The sequence below is a fragment of the Kogia breviceps genome, chromosome 15 (assembly GCF_026419965.1).
Source record: "Kogia breviceps isolate mKogBre1 chromosome 15, mKogBre1 haplotype 1, whole genome shotgun sequence".
Lineage (NCBI taxonomy): Eukaryota > Metazoa > Chordata > Mammalia > Artiodactyla > Physeteridae > Kogia > Kogia breviceps.
In genome coordinates, this window is record NC_081324.1 from 41,815,624 (window position 1) to 41,842,682 (window position 27,059).

The 27,059-nt window shown below is 38.2% G+C and overlaps 1 protein-coding gene across 11 annotated transcripts in view; it reads left to right on the forward strand.

Annotated features, from left to right (window-relative positions):
• Window positions 1-1,131: 1,131 nt before the first annotated feature.
• The window catches only part of NOL4 (nucleolar protein 4), a 398,638-nt gene continuing 372,710 nt past the window's right edge, over window positions 1,132-27,059 (forward strand). For 3 of the 11 annotated variants that reach the window (XM_067015512.1, XM_067015506.1, XM_059041361.2), the window contains exon 1: window positions 1,159-3,096. In XM_067015512.1, the coding sequence (XP_066871613.1) occupies window positions 2,833-3,096 (264 nt within the window). In that variant the 5' untranslated portion in view covers window positions 1,159-2,832. Of the gene's footprint in view, window positions 3,097-3,118; window positions 4,048-4,125; window positions 4,238-27,059 lie in introns of those variants that run through there. The other 8 variants (XM_067015511.1, XM_067015510.1, XM_059041362.2 and 5 more) reach the window with 7 other exon arrangements.

Sequence of the window (27,059 nt, forward strand, 5' to 3'; positions counted from 1 at the left end):
TAAGTCAAGGAAGGAAGTCTTTCTGGTTCTGAAGTTACTTGAATGAGGCTTAGAGGAGGTGGGGTGATTTTTCAAATGAAAGAGCTACCAAAACGAATTCTAAAATTACGAATTCAGCTATAACCATAAGAGAAAGTAAACTCTATAGAACCAGCTTAATCTTGAATGAATGGCCACCCTGTGACCAACTATACTTCCAGAATCTCCTAGGTAACCTATGACCAATATACCAGAAAATCTAGATCTCTTGACTTGAAATCATCCTCCGTCTCTGGTATCACCAGGGAAACTTTCTTTTAAGAGAGTTTTTCCTGTGAGGTACACCACATTTAGAAGGGTGATGGAAAATACTATTCTGTCCAATTGCTTGTTCCAAATATTTATTTAAGATATTGAAAAAATTTTTTTTAATGTGAAAAGCCTAAAGATAAATACCCAATTCAATAAACTGAAAGTGATCCTTCCCTTATATGTGATCCACTTGTGACTTCTATTGGCCGGTGGATTCTCTGAGCTCTACCGGTTTAATATTTCTTGGGCAAAAAGAATTCAAGGACTCAGGACAACTGATTTATTTTAGCATTTTCTTTTTGATACAAAAGAAGGGAATAAAAAGAATAAAAGCAGTCAAGGTAGCCTCTAGAGGAGGAGCTGTCGTTGTAGCAATCTTGCAAGTTAATGAGAATTCACCCGGGACTCTCGAGCCCCCCAGAGAGGGGAGAGAGGAGGAGATGGGGAGGGGGGTGGATAAAAACTCTTCCTTTGCAGCTGGCCCTCTCCCTCATTTGTTGCTCCAATAAGCAGTAATTAGGTCCTGAGCTAATGGTGTCAGCTGATCTGCTGTTTTTAGGCTAGACCCAGAGGAATCTCCATGGAAACCCTGCTGGAGTCGTCCCCCCACCTGGATGCTGAGTGCTCCTTTCCGCCACCTGGCTGCCGCTGGGCCCGCTGCTACCTCCTCCTGACTCTAACCTGCAGCCTGCAGCATGCGCACTGCCCCCGGGATCCCTAAATGGGACAATTCTGTCCGTGACGTCAGCGCCCAGCCGTCTCCACAGAAACTTTTGTCCCATTGGCCAATCAGAGAGCTTGGAAGGGGCCGGGGAAGGGGGGGCGGGAGGAGAGGGGAGTGGGAGGGGTGGGGGTGAGGGGAGAGGCGAGAGGTTTAGTGTGTGGAGCTGCTCGCGCTCCGCCTGGGCTGTCAGTCCCGGCTCCAGCCGCCGCGAGACCTTACCGGAGACGCGCTCACACACGGCGCACCCCCTGCACACCGCACGCCCTCGCTCCTTGGCTCACACACACGCACACACTAAGCCTGGCCGAGCAGGAGCCACTGACCATTTTGCAAGTGCCGGGACCCGCTGCGGCGCACTGGGTACAAACACTCCACGTTCCCAGTCGGGGCTTTCGTCTTGGAGACCACGACGAGGGGCGAAGGTGGGCTAGAACGCGGACCCGGCGCTGAGCACAGGTCGGGCCGCCTTGCTGGCAGAGCCGCCTCTCGGGACGGGCGCGGGCCTCCGCAGAGAGTAGAATAAAGAGGAGCGGCCGCAATCGCAGCGCGAGGAGGATGGGAACTCTCCTATTCCAAGCTCTGTAACAAACGGATGGAAATCCTGAATGGAGGAACCGCTGATTTCATTTGCTTGAGAAATCGTCCGGAGGAACTCATATTTGGCTACTCTGAGCTGTGGAGGGGGTGTCCATGACGTGGCAGGGGGAAAATAGACATCCGAAACCTCCCGTGTGAACTGCAAACTGTAACCAAGCAATGGGAAAATGATACCTCGCTATATTGTAATTTCATGCAAAGGGTTTTAAGCATCTGCATCATAAACTTACTTCTATGCCTTGTACCCTGTTCGCCAGAGACCAGAGGAGTCCTGTCTGGGGACCCCATCATTATCCAGGAGACCCGCCGCCAGCGGCCTGCCTTCGTTTACCCACATCCCCCTGGAACGGATATCTGTTTGGGGTACCACAGGCTATCCTATAGAACTATGGCCAAATCTTCGTGAATGCTTTGCTAATTCTGGGACTTAACTCCTGGAACCTACCTCCGGGACTGGAATTTAGCCTAAATGCATCTGAAGAAATGACATTTTATGCAGCTTTAAAAATACCTTAAAAATTTCCTGTGTAGCAGGATTTGATAGGTTTAACAACATGACAGGTAAGAACTTTCTTTCTAGTCCCTGAACGCCCCACTCAGGGGAGGCCGAAGCGGAACAGGACCCTGGAAGAAGAAGAGCCCGGGGACCCGGCTGCCCTTCGGGCTCTCAGGCGCTCGGCCGGGCAGCTGCTTTTGAGAGAGGCGCAGCCCTAGCTCTTGGACCGTGGGGCCGGAGGCTGGGGAAGCTGCTGGGGCGCGCGCGGGGAGGCGGCTCTGCGCTCCACTTGCCTGCCCCGGACACAGCCCCGGGCGAGGCGTCGAGGGACCACCCCAAGTCAATAGTGGGTTTTTAATAAACCAAGGAATGGGATTTTAATTATTCAAAACCCAGCTCCTCCGGGCCAGATGCTGTTAGGATGGTCCTGCTCCTACGGTATTAAAGAGACCTATCACTAAGAGGACGAGAAAAGCGTCCAAGACATCCGTCGCAATTACGAACGAACCAGAGACTTGGTAGCACAGGGCATTGATCGCTGGTGCCCAACCGACCCTCCTCCCCTCTCCCCTTTCCTCCCCCCACCCCGACCCGAGGCAGGATCTGGCGGCGGCCGGGACCTCGCGTCCCTACATCGTGGCGGGAGCTGCATTTTTCATGAGCCCGGGGTGAACAGGTGCGAAGTGCGCTGGGAGCATCCGGCCGGCGGCCGGGAGCAGGGAACATGGAGAGTGAGCGCGACATGTACCGCCAGTTCCAGGACTGGTGCCTCAGGACTTACGGGGACTCAGGCAAGACCAAGACGGTGACCCGTAAAAAATACGAGCGGATCGTCCAGCTCCTCAACGGCTGCGAGTCGAGCTCCACGGACAACGCCAAATTTAAATTCTGGGTCAAGTCGAAGGGTTTCCAGCTGGGCCAGCCGGACGAGGTCCGCGGGGGCGGCGGCGGCGCAAAGCAAGTGCTCTACGTGCCGGTCAAGACCACGGTGAGTGACTCGCCTTCCTCTGTTATTCGTCTGCCCGAGCAGCCCGGCGCGGGGGGAGGGGGGCGAGAAAGGGGGAGCCGTGAGCCACCGTTTGCTCGTTTCCCCCCACCCTTCTCAGCCCCCTCCCCAAGTCGTCCCCAGTCGCGTGAGCCAGGCGCGCTTCCCCCAACGTGGAGTCTTTGTGGTCCTTTATTTTAAAGCGGCAGCGCACCTTCAGAGCGCGCAGCCCTCCTGGCCTCCGGGCTCTCGGACCCGCTGCTGGAGCTTCCATCCCCTGGTCGGGCGGCGTCCCGCGTCCTCGGGCTGGGCCATTGTCCCACGTCCTTCGCTGGGAGCCTGGCGCGTGTCCCGCCTTCGCCACCGCTCATAAAGGCCACGCTGGAACCCCAGACGCACGCTCTGATAATAGACGATTCTGATCGATAATCTACAGTGTCTCCTTATTGGCACAAAGCCCAAACGTGGCGCTGGTCGTGGATGTGGGGTTTTCCCCCGGACACTATCAGGTTTTATTGTTAGACCTCCGCTATTGGGAGACACCGGGCTGTCCGATCGCCTTGATCACTCCCGGAGATCTTACCACGACTATTTAAATTGTAGATAAGGTCCTGGAGATTCTTCCTCCTATTCCCCCCATTCCCTTCCTCACTTCCCCCTTTCGCAAATAAAGCCGCAGCTACATGATGAACAACAAAGCGAGATGGGTTTGGGCGCAATCAAGTGGTGTACGTATTTGTTCCTTATTCTGGGATGGCTCTAGTCTCATGGCCACAAAGCTCTAAGCCCAGGCGCTGGCATTGAGAGCTCAGTATACCTCAGCCTACTAGGCAGAAGCCTGTGAGGTTGGGGAGCGGCGGCAGCGTCGATTTCCTTTTTAAGGAGATGGGGAACTGTGGGCTACAAGTAGGATTACAGATCAGATCCGTAAGACCTCTTTCTTCATCATGCTAGGTGGGTACTCGTCTGGAGTAGGGGTGGGGGAGGGTATCTGGCATCCTGTACATTTTTGCCTCGCTTTCGGGTTTCTTGAGCATTTGCTCCTTTTCCTCCCTTCCTTACTGGCCACTGTTTCTCGTGCAGTATTCCTGGAGGATGCTAGAAACGAGATGCCTTGAAAGCTATTCTTCTCTATCAAACGGAGGTATTATTCAATTGGAAATATGTGCATGAAAGGTTTTTCAAAGGGTTATTTGGAGGACTCTTTTATGTTTGGAAAGCAGTTTATGGTTTCTTGAGATTAATTAGGGGTAGTTGTTTGAAGGGAGTATATTTCTCTTGAAATTTATATGGAAAATGGGACATGGATATAAAGGTGAATTGGAAATACACATAAAAGTTCTGATGTTTTTTAAAAAAATGTACCATTGTTGGAAGGTCTCTAGAAGGTCGATCTATAAATGCAGCCTTCTCTTTTAACATGTGGCATTGCTAAAGACAATGGTGAGATTGCTTTACTAAGTAATGAGCATGGATGAACTGAGGTTTATTTACATCTGGATGAGCCAGAAGTCTGTCACAGAGAATGAAGTGCTTTGATTCATTTGTATTGGGAGTAACATGAAGAACCTGATTTTAAAAAATAACTTGTTAGACAAAGTAAATTAGAATTCACAGAATGTGAATATATTTTCCTTTGGGCAATACGGGGCTAATTGATAAATAAAATAATCATTTAAGATATACTTAACCTGAATATTATTTAATGATTCTATGTCTTTTCTTTCTAAATTGCTAGCTTGGGAGTTTGTTTTTCTTTTTCTTTTTATGTTACACTTAGGCACCTCTGTTTACGTGTCAGATAGCTTCACTTGTGTATTGCTCCAGTGAGTTTATACTTGCATGGATTTGGTTACATCCACTGTACGTATAAACAGGTGTGCTTTTTAAAAACATTAATTCAAAATTCTAACATAAATTCTGTAATGGTTGTAGAGGCGCTAAGATAAACATGGATGCCAGTAATTCAAACCAGCATTCACATGCTCAGATACCATATTTTCATTGAAAAATTAATACAGAGTTGTTAAAGAATTGCTGCTATGACATCTAATATAGAATAACAACTCCAGGGTTAATAATAAAGTAACACGTGTGTCTCTTTTCAGTAAGGATTCCATGTAGTTAGGGGAGAAAATGTAATCCTTCAGGTGATGTTCTTGGATAATGGTTTCCCGTGTAGTATTTAAGAGCTCTGATCTTCATTCAGACCCGTTTCGAAATGTTGCAGATGTTTTTAATTCATGAACTCTCCTATTGCTGTTTATGAAATTTTTATGCTGCTCCTGACATAGAATTATAGGCTCCTCCTTCTCTGAGAGGCAGCCAATCATCAATTCAATGAGTTAAAAAATAAAGATCCCCTTTTATCATGTGTTTCCCCACATCTCAAAATATTTCTTCCTTAAAAATATGTTGATTTTTCATTATGATAACAGGAGTGCAGTCACCAGAAAGACAAAGAATATCTTTTTCTTTTCACTCCAAGGCATATATCGGTTGAAAGAAAGTACTGTATTTGAATGGTATTTTCAAGTAGACTAAGAATCATGCTAGCTTTTCAAGGCTTGAAGGTTCACGGCTGGCTTTGCTGTTATTGAGAGAGATTTGCGCCTGGTGTTGCATTAACCCACTGTTGCCGGTAATTAGACATCATTACTACTGCAAAAAGGGAACGAGAGAAGTGGAGAGGACAGGCTGGGGCTAATTAACTCCTTGTATTTAATGAAAGCAAGGGAGACTGATAGCAACTGGGAGGTCGGACTAGAAGAGAGCAGACATACCACACAGACTTAACTGAAACAGGACTATCTTTCAGTCTGAAAGAAGCTTGGTTCTACCTCTTGTTTTTCCAAAATAACATATGTAGCTTTGCAAATACTTTCCCCCCGAAGCCTAAATTTAACTGATGATAAAATCAAGCAAATGACAACTGACTTAAAAATGTGGAATATTGGAGAAGATAAACATGCCCTTTAATATTTGTCCTGGCCATGCCTAAAACTGAGGAGACATATCTGTCACTGTTTAGATTACTGTGTGGCTGAGGAGATACTGTTTGGTCACCAAGCAACAACATCCTGCAACTCAGCCATTTTAGATCTGGAGTGGGAATGTGTGTGTGCGCGTGTGCGCGTACACACACACATATGTAAGGTTTGTTGAGCATTGCATCTAAGTTCTTTTCTACGCTACCACTATTATTTTTATGTTCCTTCGTTAAAGGTGTGAGAAATTTAGAAGTATGAAATTATGAATAACTTAAAAACAGTTCTGAAAAAGAGATAGCAAATGCCTGACATTGATTAGGAAAAAAATGTTTAATCAGTGACCATTTAAAATTAGCATTACTATGGTTACTCTATTTTTATGTCTTTGATAGTTCTAGTTTCGTTTGTTTTTAGAAGTTTTGCACCCTCATTGACATTTTGTTTTCTGGCAACATTAGTTGAAACATCACATTTAAAATGTAAATCACCAGAGCACATTCTACCACTTGATATTAGGAAAGGTAAACTTAGAAAAGAACCAGAAATTTCATTGCAACTGTTCATTAGTAATATTATTAATGTGTTAACGTGTATTTTTTAAAAACTTGACTGCATTGTATAAAACATTAGGAAATTCAGTAAACTCACATTTCTATTTTTTTTCAGTCTTATGCAAACAAGGTAATGAATATCCAAACTGTAAAATCAAATAATGTGAGCAATGCTTTTCTTGACCTGTATTTGTAGGAACAGACACTTTGGCTTAATTTTTTTTTTTTTACCATTCATGTGTATTTTTTCCCTTTATTTATTCCACTAGAAAACATAAATGAATCTTTCATGCAGAAAAGAAAATGCATTCTCTCTAGTTATGTCATTTTAAAATGATGATTTATTCAGTTCTGCAATCTGTAGCCTCAGATTTCATATTTTCTTGCTGTGTATACTACTAATTGATTATTGTACAGTGATTAGAATGAATATTCATGGGCTGGTTTGTAACCAGTTTCTGTTTTTTTAGTTCTCTGACTATGGTTTTTGGTTTTTTTTTTTTTTTTTTTATTTTGCCGTATGCGGGCCTCTCACTGTTGTGGCCTCTCCCGTTGCGGAGCACAGGCTCTGGACGCGCAGGCCTAGCGGCCATGGCTCACGGGCTTAGTTGCTCTGGGGCATGTGGGATCTTCCCGGACCAGGGCACGAACCCGTGTCTCCTGCATTGGCAGGCGGATTCTCAACCACTGCGCCACCAGGGAAGCCCCCTGGTTATTTTTTATACCATGTCAGAGTGAAGGAAATAGTACATAAGGAGTCTGTATACATTTCCACTTGGCCTAACCCCATGCCTGAGGCACACATCATATGTATTGGGCCTTGATCTGGAATTTGCTATAGAAATTCTAGAAAACAAAGCTGAGGGACATGCCAGCTATACATGATGATACTTTGTAACTCTGACACAGAGACAAATCATAATAGTAGTCACTGAGATATGAGCAATTTTTTGCTTATCTCTTAATACTTCCATACTAGTGGGAATTGCTATTGATGACCAATGCATTTTTTTCTTCATTTAAGTATTTTGGGACACTCTCTACCATAGGTCTCTGGGAGGGGGAGGGTTAAAGAGATCCCAAGTATGATTCTCAGCATTGTGATTTATAAGCTGACTTCAGTGGTTCCTTGTGAGTTGTTGGGAGGGATCAATCATCCATGGCAAGTCCCTAGCACAGCGCCTCCTTAAGGCTCTCAGGGAATGCGGGTACCTTTACTAGAGGCCAGTTGGCCGTGCGGATTAAGGGGCAAAGGGCTTGTAGAGATAACCCCCCTGAATTTTAGGAGGAAATCAGACCCTCTTATTATATGAGGACTATCCCACTCTTACTTCCTAAGATACCAGACCTTGACTTTTCCATTGGTTCTTCCTTGTCTTGCTAGTAACTATAGTGGAGGTGAGGGGCAAGACTCAGCAGTCATATATATTCCCTCTAGAAACGTCCTGAGTCAGCGGAGATTCTGCTTGACAAGATTTTAACTCTAGACTTTCTGCGTAGGATAAAGGAAAGATGAGGAAGGAAATCCAGGGATGTGGCAACAGAACTTCCAAAGTTTCCATCTCCATGTCAAGATCATAAAGATCTTTCACTAATAACTGTTGTATTTGCCAAGACTTTTTATATCTAACTGGGAAAATTAAAGTGAATCTAATGTGTTTTAGGTTATGTTTATTTTCATAGTCCTGGGATAACAAGATAAACTTCATGGATGGCATGGATGGCAGGAAACCTGGTATAGTGTGCAGGGTATAGATTTTAGAGCAAGATTTAAATCCTGGATTTGACATTTACTGAACCTGTTAATTAGGGGAAGTTTCTTAACTAAAGACACAGTTTCTTCTTTGTAAATGTACATAATATTACTTGCCTAATTAGTTTGGGATAAGAATTAATAATCATAATTCATACTTCCTAAACATATAACATATATAGCATATGCCTGGCATGTAGTAAATACTAAAAAAACAGAAGCTGTTCTAAGTATTACTAAAGCAAGAACACTATGATGTAATTATAATTTGTGTTCTGAAGTAAAAATCACACTGTAACAGAGTTAAAATACAAGACACATATATATGTATGTATTAGTGTATTTTTCACATATTTATTCTGCCTACTCCATTTTTAGAAAATAAAAATGACTTTGTCTTCTTAAAAGTGATACATTCTCATTATTTCAAAAATCTAAGGGAAAAGGAAAAAAATGCTAAAAATTCATGCTAATCTCCTGCCCAGATATAACCACCAATAACTAATTTTGAACATGATTATAGATGTCCCTCTAAACATGTATGCCAAAAGAAGATGAGACGTAATGATTGATAGTGATACTGTATATGGACCAGCAAAAGTAATTTTCTGAAACTAGTATGATAATTATATGCTAATTTAAGTAAGAAGAATAAAATATAATATTACCAAAATACAACAAAAGAAAAAGAAATACATGAAATTCAAAAAATTGCTAATAAAGGCTTCTTCACAGAGGTATTTATTCCTAAAATTAATAGAAAAGATTAAGAAAAACATTGAGAGTGAATTACATTTATTTTTTCAACTACAGACTTCAATTTTATACCACATAATTGACTTTCTCCAATGGTAGGTAAGAGACAAATATATTTTCACTTCTCACCTCCTTATTACTTACCTCCCTGTTTATAATTGATTACATTGATTATAATTGTTATATATCTGATTGTATTATATCAGTTATATTATCTAATTGTTTTTACTCTCAAGGTTTTTTATATTTATGTTATAGTATGTAATTTGCTTCTTACAATTATTGATATTTTTCTTTGCTGTACTTAAATGCTTATCATCCATTCTTTTACCTGGTTTTCTTTACTTCTAAGTTCTTTGATTCATCAGTTGATTTTAACTGTGATTCCTGATCATCTTTTTTTTTTTCCTAAAGAAGGGTTCCTGTGTTCTACTCTTTAAGGTTTTTATGCAATTGAAAATATTTGTCCTTTGTCTTTGTACCTAAAGAGCAACTTAGCTAGGTGTCATTTCTTCATTTCACTCTTTCCATCAGACATTATAGATATTGTGTTAGCTCTGTTAAAATCTAAGGCAAACCTGTTTTCCAGATTTCATGGATTGTTTACATAGGTATCCTTGAGATTAAATAATTTCACTAAGATATGTCTTGAATTCCTTTTCTCACTCTTTCTTTCTCCTGAGTAATGATACTCATGTCCATGGCTTCAGTTGTGTCACTGTTCTGGGGACTTACTGCACATCTTCTGGGGTTCAGATCTGTGTTTTGGGTTTTCTACTAGATGTTTCCATCAAGATATTCCAAAGCACCTAAAATTAAACAAATTCAAAAGTGAATTTTTCTTCTCTCCATTCCCCCATCCTAGGTCCTCCAAGCTGACCTCTTTAAAAAAGAAATCTTAAACAAGTTTTTTTCCATGGATGCCAACACAATTTGCTTACCTATCCAAGCCAAAAATTTGTGTGATATGCTTGATTTCTCCCTTTTCTTCCCTCCTTATAGTCAGTACTTGACAGTGTATTGTTGATTCTACCAACTTAATATCTCTTGAATTGACTGACCATATTCTTACCACACCATACCATGCAGTATGTCTATTGATGGATAATTTGGTAATTTTTCCAAAATCTGTTTTGAAGGAAGGGAATCCACAATGTGTAATACTTCACTGGTGCTCAGTTATTAATGGAATAAATGAAAATCACCTCCCAGCCCAATACCACAGATGGGAACTTCTTATTTACCACCACACAACTAGTTTCATAGCCATACTGGAAACTCTTTTTTTAAAATATTATAATTATTTTTTTAAATTGTGGTAAAAAACATATATATTTTCCATTTGTACATGTATAAGTGTATGGTACAATAGTATATGTACATTGTTGTGCAACAGATCTACAGAACTTTTTCTTCTTGTAAAACTGAAACTCTATACCCAATAAACAACAATTTCCCTTTTCCCCTTCCCTCCAGCCCCTGGTAACCACCATTCTACTTTCTGTTTCTGTGAATCTGACTACTTTTGATACCTCATATAAGTGGACCTACACAATGTTTGTCTTTTTGTGATTGATTATCTCACGTAGCATATTGTCCTCAATATTCATCCGCGTTAAAGTGTGTGACAGGATTTCCTTCCTTTTAAAGGCTGAATAATATGCTATTGTATGTATTTACCACATCTTGTTTATTCATCTGTGAATGGACATTGGGTTGCTTCCACCTTTGGCTGTTGAAAATCGTGCTGCTATGAAAATGGGTGTGTGAAGGGTGTCCCTTTAAGACCCTGCTTTCAATTCTTTTGGATGTATACCCACAAGTGGGATTGCTGGATCAAATAGTAGTTCTATTTTTAATTTTTTCAGGCACTTCCATACTGTTTTCCTTAACAGTTATACCATCTTATAGTCCCACCAACAGGGCACAAGAATGGGCTCTTTTTAAGGCTGAGAAACTAGTGACTTTGCTTGTCATCTAGAGCTCTTTAATGAGCATGTTTTTTCTTTAGGCAATAGCAAGTATTGAATGTAACATGATTAATAATAATGCTTTACATTTATCAAGTTCTTAATATATATTGGTTAAAGATTGGGCTAATACCTTTAAAAAATGTACCCTTTAATGTTCACAATAGTCCTACAGTATGAACACTTTTCATTACATACTTGAGAAAATTGTGGTTTAAGTTAACTTTCTAAAGTCACACAGCTTCTAAGTGTTAGAACTGGGATAAGAAACTGTTTCAGTGGGATTCCTAAGTCCTTGCTTTGGTCTCCAAACTTTTAAAATAATGCATTCCAATGATTTAAAAAATTAAATATTCCCCCAGTATGTGTATTTTTATAAATTACATATAGTTCTGTATCAATACTTAACAGATAACACATGTTCAAAAATATAAATATATAAGGCTGATATTAAATAGATATAAACATACATTTTAATATTTTTTCTTCATCTCAGTAGGTCATCTCTTGTGTTCTCTGGGGTGTGCGTATACCAATTTGGAGACAATTACCCTAATCCCTAGTACAGTGTTGCCTCACAGTAAATCATTTTGGTTAAGACCTACACTTCAGCTAAAATATCACCTCCTCTCTTACAGGGCAGGGTGCCTCTGTACTTAATCAACACAATATTAAAATAATTTCTTAGCCATTCAAATCCATGACATCCATAAAACAGTTATACACTTTTGTTGTTGGTTTGGTTGAGGTGAGAGTTTATTTCATCAAAGGCAAGTTGAGGAGATGGTACACAATCAAGAATAGCTGAAGTGAGGGTACAGTGGAAGATGAAGTTGGAAAAGTAGGCTGGGGCAAAATCATGGGAAACCTCTACTGCCATGTTAAAAAGTTTGACCTTCATTCTATAGGGAATGGCAGCTACCAAAAGTGTTGGAACAGGGATGTTATGATTTAGGTCTTATAGGTAGGTACTTGATGTCTCTCCTTGGTTTATGCTGCAGAATATAAATCAGATGAATAAAGAATAAAAGTTAAATAGTTTCTTTGGTTCAATATATTGTTTGAAATATTATAGTTATAAATAAATGTTATACAGGTATTGAAATCAAATTATCAAGCCATAAATCAATATAATACAATAGCTTGATATTGTATAATTGAATCATGCTGTACAAATTTCAGGCTTTATTAATTACAATAAAATGTTAAAAATAGGATTTGTGAAATATAAGAAAAAATAGATTTAAAGGCATTTAAAAGGAATATGGATCAAATTATCTTATAATAAACTGTTTTTTTTGTTTTTGGAGTTGAGGGGAAGTAATTTTTGACCTCTTAGTTGTTACTACATCCACAACTACAAAGATTTCCCAGAGAAATCCTTCTAAAAACCCAGGGGAGATCTACACAGAATACTTATTTAAGCACAGACCTATTCAAAGTAAAGTTACTGTTTCAAATATTGCTTAGAATATGGAGCTTTATACTTTAAGGCAGTATTCTAAATCTTCAAGTTGTTTCTTGCTCAGACTTCTGTGATTTTAACTCCACATGCCAGTCTCTGCCACTAAGCATCTTCCCTTCCCTACAATTTTTGTATATTGTGGTAGGCAGGATTCTAAGATAATTCCCAAATGACCCTCACACTTGTTTAATTCCCTTCCCTTTGAGTGTGGGTGGAACCTGTGGATATGATGAGCTATTTATTGCTCCCATGATTATGTTATGTTATATGGCACAGTTAGCTTGAAGAAAGGGGGCTCTTTCAGGTGGGTCTAACTTAATCACATTAACCTTTTAAAAGCAGAGTTTTTTCCCTGGCTTGTAGCAGAAGAAGTAGAGAGTTTCAAAGTTTGAGATGGATTCAATGTAAGGGAGGTTCTCTATTGCTGAGATGGAGGGGGCTATGTGGTTAAGAGCTGAGAGCAACCTCTAGGAGCTGAGAGCATGCTTTGCCAACAGCTAGCAAAACAATGGGGACCTAAGTCCTACAACCACAAGGAACGGATTCTGGCAACAATCAAAGGAAGCTTGGAAGTGGGTCTTTCCCTAGTTGGGCTTCCAAGTAAGAATGCAGCTGTCTGACATTTGATTTCAGCTTTAAGAGAACCTGAGCAGAAGACCCAGTTAAAATGTGCTGGATTTTGGACACACAGAAACTGTGAGATAATAAGTTTGTGAAGTTTTAAACCACCCAATGTGTGGTTATATAGCAAAAGAAAACTAATACATAATTTTTTGGTCTAAATTTTCCAAAAAGCATTTGTTCAGTTAAAACAACTTTTTAAAAAGCATATTTGACTAATATTATTTGTGGTTTAAGATACAACTGGGAATAATTTAAACGATATTCTTACCTAATGCCTAATGTGTTGCCATTTTAATAGTTTTTGATGAGATGGTCAATGATTTAGTGAAATATATAATTTCTAACAGATCACTTGAAATATTTAATGATTGATAACATTAGGAATATATATATTCCTAATAATATATATGTGTATGTATATATATACGTATATTATTTTGATTTTTCTCAATGTTTTTACTTAAAAACTTTAAATTTCATTATCTTCCATCATATATTCCATTATATTCCATTCTGTCTCCTAAATAGAATATGAGGTGGCTTACAGTTTTAGGTTTTTCATGAGAGGATAGAGATAGAGGAGTGAACATATCAAAAGACATTATTATGCACATAATTATATTAATGTATGTTTAAGTATTCTTGAATATATAGAGAAAATAACAAAATATAGCATCCATTATCATTGATTAGAAATAACTATTCTATAATTTTATTTTTTAATTATTATTTTGTTATAATATTATACCTTATAAAGAAGACCTGCCTAGTATTTGGGGAATATAATAAAGAAAATAATATTAATAGGTATATCTTCTTCTGTTAAGATATTAGCTGGAACTGGAAATTATTTTCCCCTCTCTATGTTGAGAAGAGAAAAATCTTTATTTTAATTTTTTTTCTTTTTTCTCTATCTGAGGTTTATTCAATAGTCTCTTATGTTCCACACTTCCTAATTTTAATCAAGTATTCATCTGTGCTAGTTATTCTCACAGTTACAGAGCTGTTAGAAACTGCAAGGTTGAGAAGGAGATTCAGAATATAAGTTCAGGAAGTTGGAAACTTCATTTTGGTAATAAGTAAGAATAACTTGTCTTACAGGCAGAGAGTGGGTGTTTTTGTTGTTAGTAGTTATTTTCCTTCCTTTTTAAAAGTTAAAATATGTTTTCAGAAAATATTACTTGAATATTTGGGTCTCATCAGTATATATAAAGATAGTAGTCATTGAGATAAGGTTGGCTAATAATTCTGAAATTATTGTTTTTCTTGGTTGGATGCCAGTGTGAGGGGGTACAGAGAGGATACTTATAGGTGAACATGGCTGCAGTTGCCAGATGGCTAGAGGGCTTTAGGGGTTTAATCTAGGAACATGGGGCAAAGGTAAGTGACATATATGAGGATCTAATGTCTAGCTTGGTCATAATAACACCATGCTCTAGCCAATTGACCTAACTAAATGCGATTTTCAAATCAAGGCTAGATGGCATTTTGCTTGAAAATATAATAAAAGATCTCTTAATAGAGCTTCACTAACTAGTGAATTAACCAAAAGTCTCTCTTCCCAGGGTGTGGACAGATTCATTCACAGTAGTCTACCCTGTAGTTACTTATACCTTGTGCACATAAAATTGAGTTGTGTGCATATTACTGGTTATCTTTTTCCCACATCCTTTTTAGTGAATTTCAATTATTATCATAATTGTGATTTAAATATTTCATAAACTGATGAATTGAGTGCATGAACTTAAATTCAGTGCTTTAGAAAGGCTCAAAATAAATGTTAATTGCTAAAAAAAAATTAGGAAAATTAGAGAAAAAAAGAAGAAAACTTAGGTTTCTGCACAGCCTAGATTACTTTACAAGTAATAACTAACTTCTCATTCTACTTTAAAGTAACTGAAACTAGAAGTCATAGACAATGCATTATTGGGGGGGCTTATACACTTGGAATGTCAATCAGTAGACCCATACTTAAAGAAGAGATCTTTGTCTTATCATAAGTTTAATAAATAATTATATATTAGCATGTATTAAATGAAAATTTGATATTGAAGTGTGTGTATATCATCTTCTCTGCCTTCTAACTTTAACTTATTTTTTTAGTTATCTATTTTATTTTTAAATTTTGCTTCACAATACTGTGTTAGTTTCTGTTGTACAGCAAAGTGAATCAGCCGTATGCATACCTATATCCCCATATCTTCTCCCTCTTGCGTCTCCCTCCCATCCTCTCTCTCCCACCCCCTCTAGGTCATGGCAAAGCACGGAGGTGATCTCCCTGTGCTATGCTGCTGCTTCCCACTAGCTATCTTTTTTTACGTTTGGTAGTGTATATATGTCGATGCTACTATCACTTCGCCCCAGCTTCCCCCTCCCCACCCAAGTCCTTAAGTTCATTCTCTATGTCTGCGTCTTTATTCTTGTCCTTCACTTAACTTTTTCTATGTTAAGTGGACAACTTCACAAAGGATAACAAGAGCTTTATGCACCCATATAGAAAGTTATAATAAGTGGTGTTTGGTCAGCCATGGAAATATGAGTTAAAGATACACATACTAGCTGGGCTGATAAAATAATATACTGTCATGATGACGAAGAACTTAGTGCTTCCTGAAGGTATAGCCCTATTATGGAAGAAACTGTTTCTATCCAGATGAGCCAAATGCCCTAACGTAGTCATGTGAGATTATTATGTCCTCTTTAAACCCATATTTAACAAGCTACCTTTTGATTATTTGGGTTCCCACATGACTTGACTAAAGAGAGAATGCACTGGTCAAACTGTTGCCAATGTTGGGAATATTTAAGTTGTATTTCTCAATATAAGTGAAGTAATTTTAGTTTTTATACTATAATCTCGTCAGTTTTCGTGGAGTTCAGAGCCTCTGTATCTAATCAACTTATATACACTGAGGAGATCTCCAGAAGAACATTGGAGAGCTGTTGAGATGGGAAGGGGAAAATGGGTACTAGAGAGGCAACAAAACGGGGTCCGTTATCGGACTCATTTAGAAATCTTCCTTCTAGGCAATCATTCTGTCTTATTTCCAGTTCCCTTGATATTCTGGTTGCTCTCTTCTGATTAAATTGCTTTCTAAAATATGGTACTTAGCATACTTTATAGGGTTATAGTAATACTTTAACATAACTTTGAATTGTGCTTTTTTCATTTAAAATTATTATTAAAATTTTCCCAATAGTCTTGATAATTATTTTTATGGCTTTACAAATACCTAATCAAGTATCTATACCATAACTATCTTTTGAAAACTTTATTTAATTAATTTGCCCATTTTTATTTGATTTGATTAAAAGAGCAACAGAAATTATAAATAGGCTATTTTTCATCTTCTGTAGTCTTTAAAATATATAGGACTCTTGACAGTAAAAATTATAACATTATCTTGTGGGGTTTTAAAATCTATGTAGATATGATACATATAAATATATATAATATACAAAGGATATTCTCTAACCCAAAGATTTAATTACAAATCAATAAGAGAAAGTTATCTGGTAATTCCCCAAGTATTTAGATTAGACAACATACTTTTAAGTAATCTATAGGCCAAAGAGGAAATCCCAAAGGAAATTAGATAATATTTTGAACAGAATGAAAATGGTAGTGCAGCATATCAAAATTTACAGGATGAATCTAAAGCAAGGCTTTGAGGAAAATTTATGGTGGTAAATGCTTATATTACAAAAGATGAAATGTCTCAAAATAATACTCTAAGCTTCCACCTAAGGAACTAGATAAAGAAGAGCAAATGAAACCCATTGAAAGCAGAAACTTAATTTTAGTTAATTCCTGATAATATCAGTAAGTCTAAAGTACCCCTCTGCCTGGGGTTCTGAGGAATGAGGACGGTTCATGTAGTTTCACAGCCTTAGAGTGAGAGGTAGCTGTGCCTTGTTTATCTTATGATGGTAACCGTATCTGCTGAGATGTACATTTCCTCATTCAATTTACTCCTGTCATGTAGATTGGTAATGTGGTTCACTTTGCTTCTGAATATAGGGAATATGCAAATACAGGACTTTCTTAGGTATTTTGTTGTCTTTTTTTTGAATTTTATTTATTTTTTTATACAACAGGCTCTTATTAGTTATCTATTTTATACATATTAGTGTATATATGTCAATCCCAACCTCCCAATTCATCCCACCACCACCCCCCAAACTGCTTTCCCCCATTTGTGTCCATATGTTTGTTCTCTACATCTGTGTCTCTCTTTCTGCTTGCAAACTGGTTCATCTGTACCATTTTTCTAGATTCCACATACAAGCGTTAATATATGATATTTGTTTTTCTCTTTTTGACTTGCTTCACTCTGTATGACAGTCTCTAGGTCCATGCATGTCTCTACCAATGACCCAATTTCATCCCTTTTTATGGCTGAGTAATATTCCATTGTATATATGTACCACATCTTCTTTATCCATTTGTCTATCGATGGGCATTTAGGTTGCTTCCATGACCTGGCTATTGTAAACAGTGCTGCAATGAACATTGGGGTGCATGTGTCTTTTTGAATTATGGTTTTCTCTGCGTATATGCCTGGTAGTGGGATTGCTGGATCATATGGTAATTCTATTTTTAGTTTTTAAGGAACCTCCATACTGTTCTCCATTGTGGCTGTATCAATTTACATTCCCACCAACAGGCAAGAGGGTTCCTGTTTCTCCATACCCTCTCCAACATTTGTTGTTTTGTAGATTTTCTGATGATGCCCATTCTAACCAGTGTGAGGTGATACCTAATTGTAGTTTTGATTTGCATTTCTCTAATAATTAGTGATGTTGAGAAGCTTTTCACGTGCTTCTTGGCATCTGTATGTCTTCTTTGGAGAAACATCTATTTACATCTTCTGCCCATTATTTTGATTGGGTTGTTTGTTTTTTTAATATTGAGCTGCATGAGTGTCTTTCTTGATATCATGGGATGAGTTCACCTACTCTCGGGAACTTGTGAGACTGTCTCATACTAATATGCATCGCATTTGGCTGTCTCTGTTCTGTTGCTCACAAACTATGTCAGATGCAGAAAAAAATTAAAAAACAAGCCACCCACCTATTATATTTGGCGTTTCAGGAATTCCCAAAGATCTGGGTTTAGCTTCTCAGAACTCTTAAGCTTAGACTTTAGGGAGGCATAGACAGCAGGGAACTTCTCAGGAACTCATGAATATGCAGCTTACATTTTCCTCTGTGTCTGTCTTCACCCACTGAGAGAATTATTATCTCACAGGAAGTGTGAAATTGTTTATTACTTTTTCAGCATTTATTCAGGTCTGTTTCTTATGGCATACATATTATGTGATGGGTCTCCAGGCTTTAGGTTTCTAAAGCTCCAAAGCTCAGGCTCTTGCAAGTCCAAGTAAACTTTTGAAACAGAAAATCTGAGACTTGAACGTTTTTAAACAATGTGTGTCATCATCACAACCTTTCCCCAGGGGAGTCACTATGAATAACCCTAACAACCCAATTTGGGGAAAGGAACAGGATACACATAGAAAGTCAAATGGAAGAAATCAGTTAACACTTCAAAAGTTCTAACATATGTTAAGTAAGGAGAGTAAATGATAGCTATTTCACATGGTTATTGTGATGATTAAATGAGTCAATACATATGATTCATGTGTCAGTTTCAGACAACCAAGAATTTAAATATTAATTTTTCCCTTTTTGTCATCATCATCTCCTCCTTTTCCCAATAAATACAATGCTGAAGTATCACCTATGCCTAGGGAGAATATAAAGGTGTCTTAGAGTTTATTAATTACATGAAACAATTCAGGAAAATAATATGCTTGAGGAGAAGCTCATGGCTCTAGACTAGAACACAAATGGCCAAGGGAAGGGTAGGGACTGATCTTTTCCTTCATCCATTCTTTCTCTTACCTATTCTCCAAGAGAGAGTTTGACCACAATACATTTTAAAAGTCTCCTCATATATACCAAATGATTACTTTGAAATATAGTATATATATTCAAAATTTTAAAAATCCAAGCATTAGGGAACCACAGAAAACTGAAATGAAAAGTAACTATAAAATACAAGTATTATAAAGAATTTTATTATAAAGATTGCTGTATGGACCAGTGGATTAAAAATGCTTATTGCAGACCACAAGAACTAATCACTGGCTGAGATTATTTTCAATAAAGTCTAGAACTCACTCTCAAGTGGTATAGATTCTCCTCTTGTTGCAGAGATCCTGAGAATGAGATCATATATGGGATTGTGGAGCAATAGGGTATTCTATTTGTGTATTATGTATGAACAGATGTAGGTTTTGTTGAGAGCCATTTTAGTTCTCAACAAATAACATTTGTATTGAGTTGGAACTGTACAGAGTGGAGTCAGATGAGGCAGGATGTAATGAGGAGAGGTATATCCTATCTATGCTGCCTTATTAACACTTGTCACACTGTGTTCATTTTTCAAAAAAGCAGAAGGTTTTTTTTTTTCTCTCATTCAAAAAAAGGTCTAAAGGTAGATAATCAAGGGATGATGTGGCAAAGTTCTGATGTCATAAGGATCAAGGCTCCTATTTTCCTATTTGCCATTTGTAATATAGCTTTCATCCTCACTTGTTGGAGTGGCTCTAGTTCTGGTAGACATGCTGCTTTCCAGGCAGAAAACTCTGTGTGTGTGTGTGTGTGTGTGTGTGTGTGTGTGTGTGTGAGAAACAGAGAGAGACACAGAGACAGAGAAAGGATATTGAGACTCCTCCAGCTCCCCAATCCTTCTTTTTTTTTGCCCTGTATTTAAAAAAATTTTTTTGAATTACTTTACTTATATTTTTATACAGCAGGTTCTTATTAGTCATCAATTTTATACACATCAGTGTATACATGTCAGTCTCAATCATCCAATTCATCACACCACCATCACCACACCCCCGCAGCTTTCCCCCCTTGGTGTCCATACGTTTGTTCTCTACAGTTCTGTCTCAACTTCTGCTCTGCAAACCGGTTCATCTGTACCATTTTTCTAGGTTCCACATACAAGTGTTAACATACAATATTTGTTTTTCTCTTTATGACTTACTTCACTCTGTATGACAGTCTCTAGATCCATCCATGTCTCTACAAATGACCCAATTTCATTCCTTTTTATGGCTGAGTAATATTACATTGTATATATGTACCATACCTTTTTTATCCATTCATCTGTTGATGGGCATTTAGGTTGCTCCCATGACCTGGCTATTGTAAATAGTGCTGCAGTGAACATTGGGGTGCATGTGTCTTTTTGAATTATGATTTTCTCTGCGTATATGCCCAGTAGTGGGATTGCTGGATCATATGGTAATTCTATTTTTAGTTTTTTAAGGAACCTCCATACTATTCTCCATAGTGTCTGTATCAATTAACATTCCCACCAACAGGCAAGAGGGTTCCCGTTTCTCCATACCCTCTCCAGCATTTGTTTGTAGATTTTCTGAGGATGCCCATTCTAACTGGTGTGAGGTGATACCTGATTGCAGTTTTGATTTGCATTTCTCTAATAATTAGTGATGTTGAGCAGCTTTTCATGTGCTTCTTGCCCACCTTTATGTCTTCTTTGAAGAAATGTCTATTTAGGTCTTCTGCCCATTTTTGGATTGGGTTGTTTGTTTCTTTAATATTGAGCTGCCTGAACTGTTTATATATTTTGGAGATTAATCCTTTGTCCATTGATTTGTTTGCAAATATTTTCTCCCATTCTGAGGGTAGTCTTTTCATCCTGTTTATGGTTTGCTTCGCTGTGCGAAAAGCTTTGAACTTTCATTAGGTCCCATTTGTTTGTTTTCGGTTTTATTTCCATTACTCTAGGAGGTGGATCAAAAAAGTTCTTGCTGTGGTTTATGTCAAAGGATGTTTTCCTGTAAGAGTTTTATAGTGTCCTCTCTTACATTTTAGGTCTCAAAACCATTTTGAGTTTATTTTTGTGCATGGTGTTAGGGAATGTTCTAATTTCATTCTTTTACATGTAGCTGTCCAGTTTACCCAGCACCATTTATTGAAGAGACTGGCTTTTCTCCACTGTATATCCTTGCCTCCTTTGTCATAGATTAGTTGACCATAGGTGCATGGGTTTATCTCTGGGCTTTCTATCTTGTTCCATTGATCTATGTTTCTGTTTTTGTGCCAGTACCATATTGTCTTCATTACTATAGCTATGTAGTGTAGTCTGAAGTCAGGGTGTCTGATTTCTCCAGCTCCATTTTTTCCCCTCAAGACTGCTTTGGCTATTCGGGGTCTTTTGTGTCTCCATACAAATTTTAAGATTTTTTGTTCTAGTTCCCTAAAAAATGTTATTGGTAATTTTATAGTGATTGCATTGAATCAGTAGATTGCTTTGGGTAGTATAGTCATTTTCACAATATTGATTCTTCCAATCCAAGAACATGGTATATCTCTCCATCTGTTGGTATCATCTTTAATTTCCTTCATCAATGTCTTATGGTTTTCTGCATATAGGTCTTTTGTCTCCCTAGGTAGGTTTATTCCTAGGTATTTTATTCTTCTTGTTGCAATGATAAAAGGGAGTGTTTCCTTAATTTCTCTTTCAGATTTTTCATCATTAGTGTATAGGAATGCAAGAGATTTCTGTGCGTTACTTTTGTATCCTGCAACTTTACCAATTTCATTGATTGGCTCTAGCAGTTTTCTGGTGGCATTTTTAGGATTCTCTATGTATAGTATCATGTCAAGTACAAACAGTGACAGTTTTACTTCTTCTTTTCCAATTTGGATTCCTTTTATTTCTTTTTCTTCTCTGATTGCCGTGGCTGGGACTTCCAAAACTATGTTGAATAATGGTGTTGAGAATGGACATCCTTGTCTTGTTCCTGATCTTAGAGGAAATGCTTTCAGTTTTTCACCATTGAGAAGGATATTTGATGTGGGTTTGTTGTCTATGGCCTTTATTATGTTAAGGTAGGTTCCCTCTATGCCCACTTTCTGGAGAGTTTTTATCATAAATGGGTGTTGAATTTTGTCAAAAGCTTTTTCTACGTCTATTGAGATGATCATATGGTTTTTCTCCTTCAGTTTGTTAATATGGTGTATCACATTGATTGATTTGCATATATTGAAGAATCCTTGCATCCCTGGGATAAATCCCACTTGATCATGGTGTATGATCCTTTTAATGTGCTGTTGGATTCTGTTTGCTAGTATTTTGTTGAGGATATTTGCATATATATTCATCAGTGATATTGGTCTGTAATTTTCTTTTTTTGTAGTATCTTTGTGTGGTTTTGGTATCAGGGTGATGGTGACCTCATAGAATGAGTTTGGGAGTGTTCCTTTCTCCACAGTTTTTTGGCAGAGTTTGAGAAGGATGGGTGTTAACTCTTCTCTAAATGTTTGATAGAATTCACCTGTGAAGCCATCTGTTCCTGGACTTGTGTTTGTTGGAAGATTTTTAATCACAGTTTCAATTTCATTACTTATGATCTGTTCATATTTTGTATTTCTTCCTGGTTCAGTCTTGGAAGTTTATTCCTTTCTAAGAATTTGTCCATTTCTTCCAGGTTGTCCATTTTATTGGCATAGAGTTGCTTGTAGTAGTCTCTTAGCATGCTTTGTATTTCTGCAGTTTCTGTTGTAACTTCTCCTTTTTCATTTCTAATTTTATTCATTTGAGTCCTCCAGCTCTTTTTCTTGATGAGTCTGGCTAATGATTTATCAGTTTTGTTTATCTTCTCAAAGAACCAGCTTTTAGTTTTATTGATCTTTGCTATTGTTTTCTTTGTTTCAATTTCATTTATTTCTGCTCTGATCTTTATGATTTCTTTCCTTCTGCTAACTTTGGGTTTGTTTGTTCTTGTTTCTCTAGTTCCATTAGGTGTAATGTTAGATTGTTTATTTGAGATTTTTCTTTTTCCTTGAGGTAGGCTTGTAGAGCTATACACTTCCCTCTTAGAACTGCTTTTGCTGCATCCCATAGGTTTTGGATCGTCATGTTTTCATTGTCATTTGTCACTAGGTATTTTGTGACTTCCTCTTTGATTTCTTCAGTGACCTTTGGTTATTTAGTAACGTATTGTTTCGCCTCCATGTGTTTGTGTTTTTTACGTTTTTTCCCCCTGTAATTCATTTCTAATCTTATAGTGTTGTGGTCAGAAAAGATGCTTGATATTATTTCAATTTTCTTAAATTTACCGAGACTTGATTTGTGACCCAAGATGTGATCTATCGTGGAGAATATTCTGTGCGCACTTGAGAATGAAGTGTAATCTGCTGTTTTTGGATGGAATGTCCTATAAATATCAATTAAATCTATATGGTCTGTTGTGTCATTTAAAGCTTGTGTTTTCTTATTAATTTTCATTTTGGATGATCTGTCCGTTGGTGTAAGTGAGGTGTTAAAGTTCCCCACTATTATTGTTTTACTGTCAATTTCCTTTTTTATAGCTGTTAGCAGTTGCCTTATCTATTGAGATGCTCCTATGTTGGGTGCATATATATTTATAATTTTTATATCTTTTTCTTGGATTGATCCCTTGATCATTATGTAGTGTCCTTCCTTGTCTCTTGTAAGATTCTTTATTTTAAAGTCTATTTTATGTGATATGAGTATTGCTACTCCAGCTTTCTTTTGATTTCCATCTGCATGGACTGTCTTTTTCCATCCGCTCACTTTCAGTCTGTATGTGTCCCTAGGTCTGAAGTGGGTCTCTTGTAGACAGCATATATATGGATCTTGTTTTTGTATCCATTCAGCAAGCCTGTATCTTTTGGTTGGAACATTTAATCCATTCACGTTTAAGGTAAATATTGATATGTTTGTTCCTATGGACATTTTCTTCATTGTTTTGTGTTTGTTTTTATAGGTCCTTTTCTTCTCTTTTGTTTCCCGCTTAGAGACGTTCCTTTAGCATTTGTTGTAGAGCTGATTTGGTGGTGCTGAATTCTCTTAGCTTTTGGTTGTCTGTAAAGCTTTTGATTTCTCCATTGAATCTGAAGGAGATCCTTGTCGGGTACAGTAATCTTGGTTGTAGGTTCTTCCCTTTCATCACTTTAAGTATATCATGCCACTCCCTTCTGGCTTGTAGCGTTTCTGCTGAGAAATCAGCTGTTAACCTTCTGGGAGTTCCCTTGTTTGTTATTTGTCCGTTTCCCTTGCTGCTTTCAATAATTTTTCTTTGTCTTTAATTTTTGCCATTTTGATTACTATGTGTCTCAGCATGTTTCTCCTTGGGTTTATCTTATATGGGACTCGCTGTGCTTCCTGGACTTGGGTGGCTATTTCCTTTCCCATGTTAGGGAAGTTTTTGACTATAATCTCCTCAGATATTTTCTCGGGTCCTTTCTCTCTCTCTTCTCCTTCTGGGACCCCTATAATGCAAATGTTGTTGGGTTTAATGTTCTCCCAGAGGTCTCTTAGGCTGTCTTCATTTCTTTTCATTCTTTTTTCTTTATTCGGTTTTGCAGCAGTGAATTCCACCATTCTGTCTTCCAGGTCACTTATCCGTTCTTCTGCCTCAGTTATTCTGCTCTTGATTCCTTCTAGTGTAGTTTTCGTTTCAGTTATTGTATTGTTCATCTCTGTTTGTTTGTTCTTTAATTCTTCTAGGTCTTTGTTAAACATTTCTTGCATCTTCTCCATCTTTGCCTCCATTCTTTTTCCGAGGTCCTGGATCATCTTCACTATCATTATTCTGAATTGTTTTTCTGGAAAGTTGTTGATCTCCACTTCATTTAGTTGTTTTTCTGCGGGTTTTATCTTGTTCCTTCATCTGGTACATGGCCCTCTGCCTTTTCATCTTGTCTATCTTTCTGTGAATGTGGTTTTTGTTCCACAGGCTGAAGGATTGTAGTTCTCCTTGCTTCTACTGTCTGCCTTTTAGTGGATGAGGCTATCTAAGCAGCTTGTGCAAGTTTCCTAATGGGAGGCACTGGTGGTGGGTAGATCTGACTATTGCTCTTGTGGGCAGAGCTCAGTAAAACTTTAATCCACTTGATTGCTGATGGGTGGGGCTGGGTACCCTCCTGTTGGTTGTTTGGCCTGAGGCAACCCAACACTGGAGCCTACCTGGGCTCTTTGGTGGGGCTAATGACAGACTCTTGGATGGCTCACGCCAAGGAGTACTTCTCAGAACTTCTGCTGCCAGTGTCCTTGTCCTCAAGGTTAGTCACAACCACCCCCTGTCTCTGCAGGAGACCCTCCAACACTAGCAGGTAGGTCTGGTACAGTCTCCCCTGGGGTCACTGCTCCTTCCCCTCGGTCCTGATGTGCACACTACTTTGTGTGTGTCCTCAGAGAGTGGAGTCTCTGTTTCCCCCAGTGCTGTTGAAGTCCTGCAGTCAAATCCAACTAGGCTTCAAAGTCTGATTCTCTAGGATTTTCTCCTCCCGTTGCTGGACCCCTAGGTTGGGAATCCTGATGTGGGGCTCAGAACCTTCACTCCAGTGGGTGGACTTCTGTGGTATAAGTGTTCTCCAGTCTGTGATTCACCCACCCAGCAGTTATTGGATTTGATTTTACTGTGCTTGTACCCCTCCTACTGTCTCATTGTGGCTTCTCCTTTGTCTTTGGATGTGGGGTATGTTTTTTGGTGAATTCCAGTGTCTTCCTGTCAATGATTGTCCAGCAGCTTGTTGTGATTCTAGTGCTCTCACAAGAGGGAGTGAGAGCATGTCCTTCTACTCAACCATCTTGGTTCCTCCCAATAAAGTCCCCTCTTTTTTTAATTGAAATTTTTATTGAGATCACTGTAGATTCATCTGTACTCACTTTTCACTAAAGGTTAACATTTTGCAAAACTATAGTGTAATATCATGACCAGTATAATTATATTGATATAATCCACTTGTCTTATTTAGATTTCCCCACTTTTACTTGTACTCGTATGTGTGTGTTTTGTTTGTGTGTTAAATTCCACACAATTTCGTTATGTGTCTGGGTTTGTGCATCCATTGCCATGCTCAAGATACTGAATAGTTCCAACAACACAAGGATACCTCCATCTACCCTTTCATAATCATACTTATATCTCTCCTGTCCCCTTTATCCCCCCATGACCCCTAACTGTAACTTTCCAATCATCAATCTATACTAAATTTGTAAAATTTACAGTTTCAAAATGAAACCATACATACAACATACCTTTGGAGATTCGCTTTTTTTTTTTTTTTCACTCAGTATAATTCCCTGGAGATTTATACAAATTCTTGTTTGTATCAATAGTTTGTATCTCTTTGTTGCTGAGTAGTACTCTACCTTATGGATGTTTAATCATTAATCTGTTGAAGGATATCTGCTCTGATTTCAGTTTGGAGCTGTTACACATAAAGCTGCTATGAATATTCATGTATAGGTTTTGTGTGAACGTAAGTTTTCATTTCTCTGGGATAAATGCCCAAGAGTGCAATCGATGTGTTGCAGATTAAGTGCATCTTTGGTTTGCAAAACTGCCAAACTTGGTTTCCAGAACGTCTGTACCATTTTACTTTCCTGCCAGCTGTGTGTGCATGATATAGTTTCCTGTTCTATCCATTTTTTAGTGTAATAGCAAAAATAACTTATACCAATAACAACATAAAGAAAGTCCTACTTTGAGCTGTTATCCAGTTTGTAGTTTATGTTTGAAGGTAACTATCACAAAGGCAGATAAGACCATAGAGAGGTATGATTGTAATATTTTCTCAATTTTTATTTTGTGAAAGTCATGGATGTTTACTGAGTTTATTCATCTCCAGTGTTAATATCTATTGCCTAGAAGGTTGGACTTCACTGCCTTTGAAAAGTTTCCTAGTAGTGCTTGTCTGTATAGTTAAAATTAGAAAAATTGACATGTTACCACCCAGCCAGTAACTATCTCCATAAAATGGGAGCTTTAGAAACAAATATGTTAA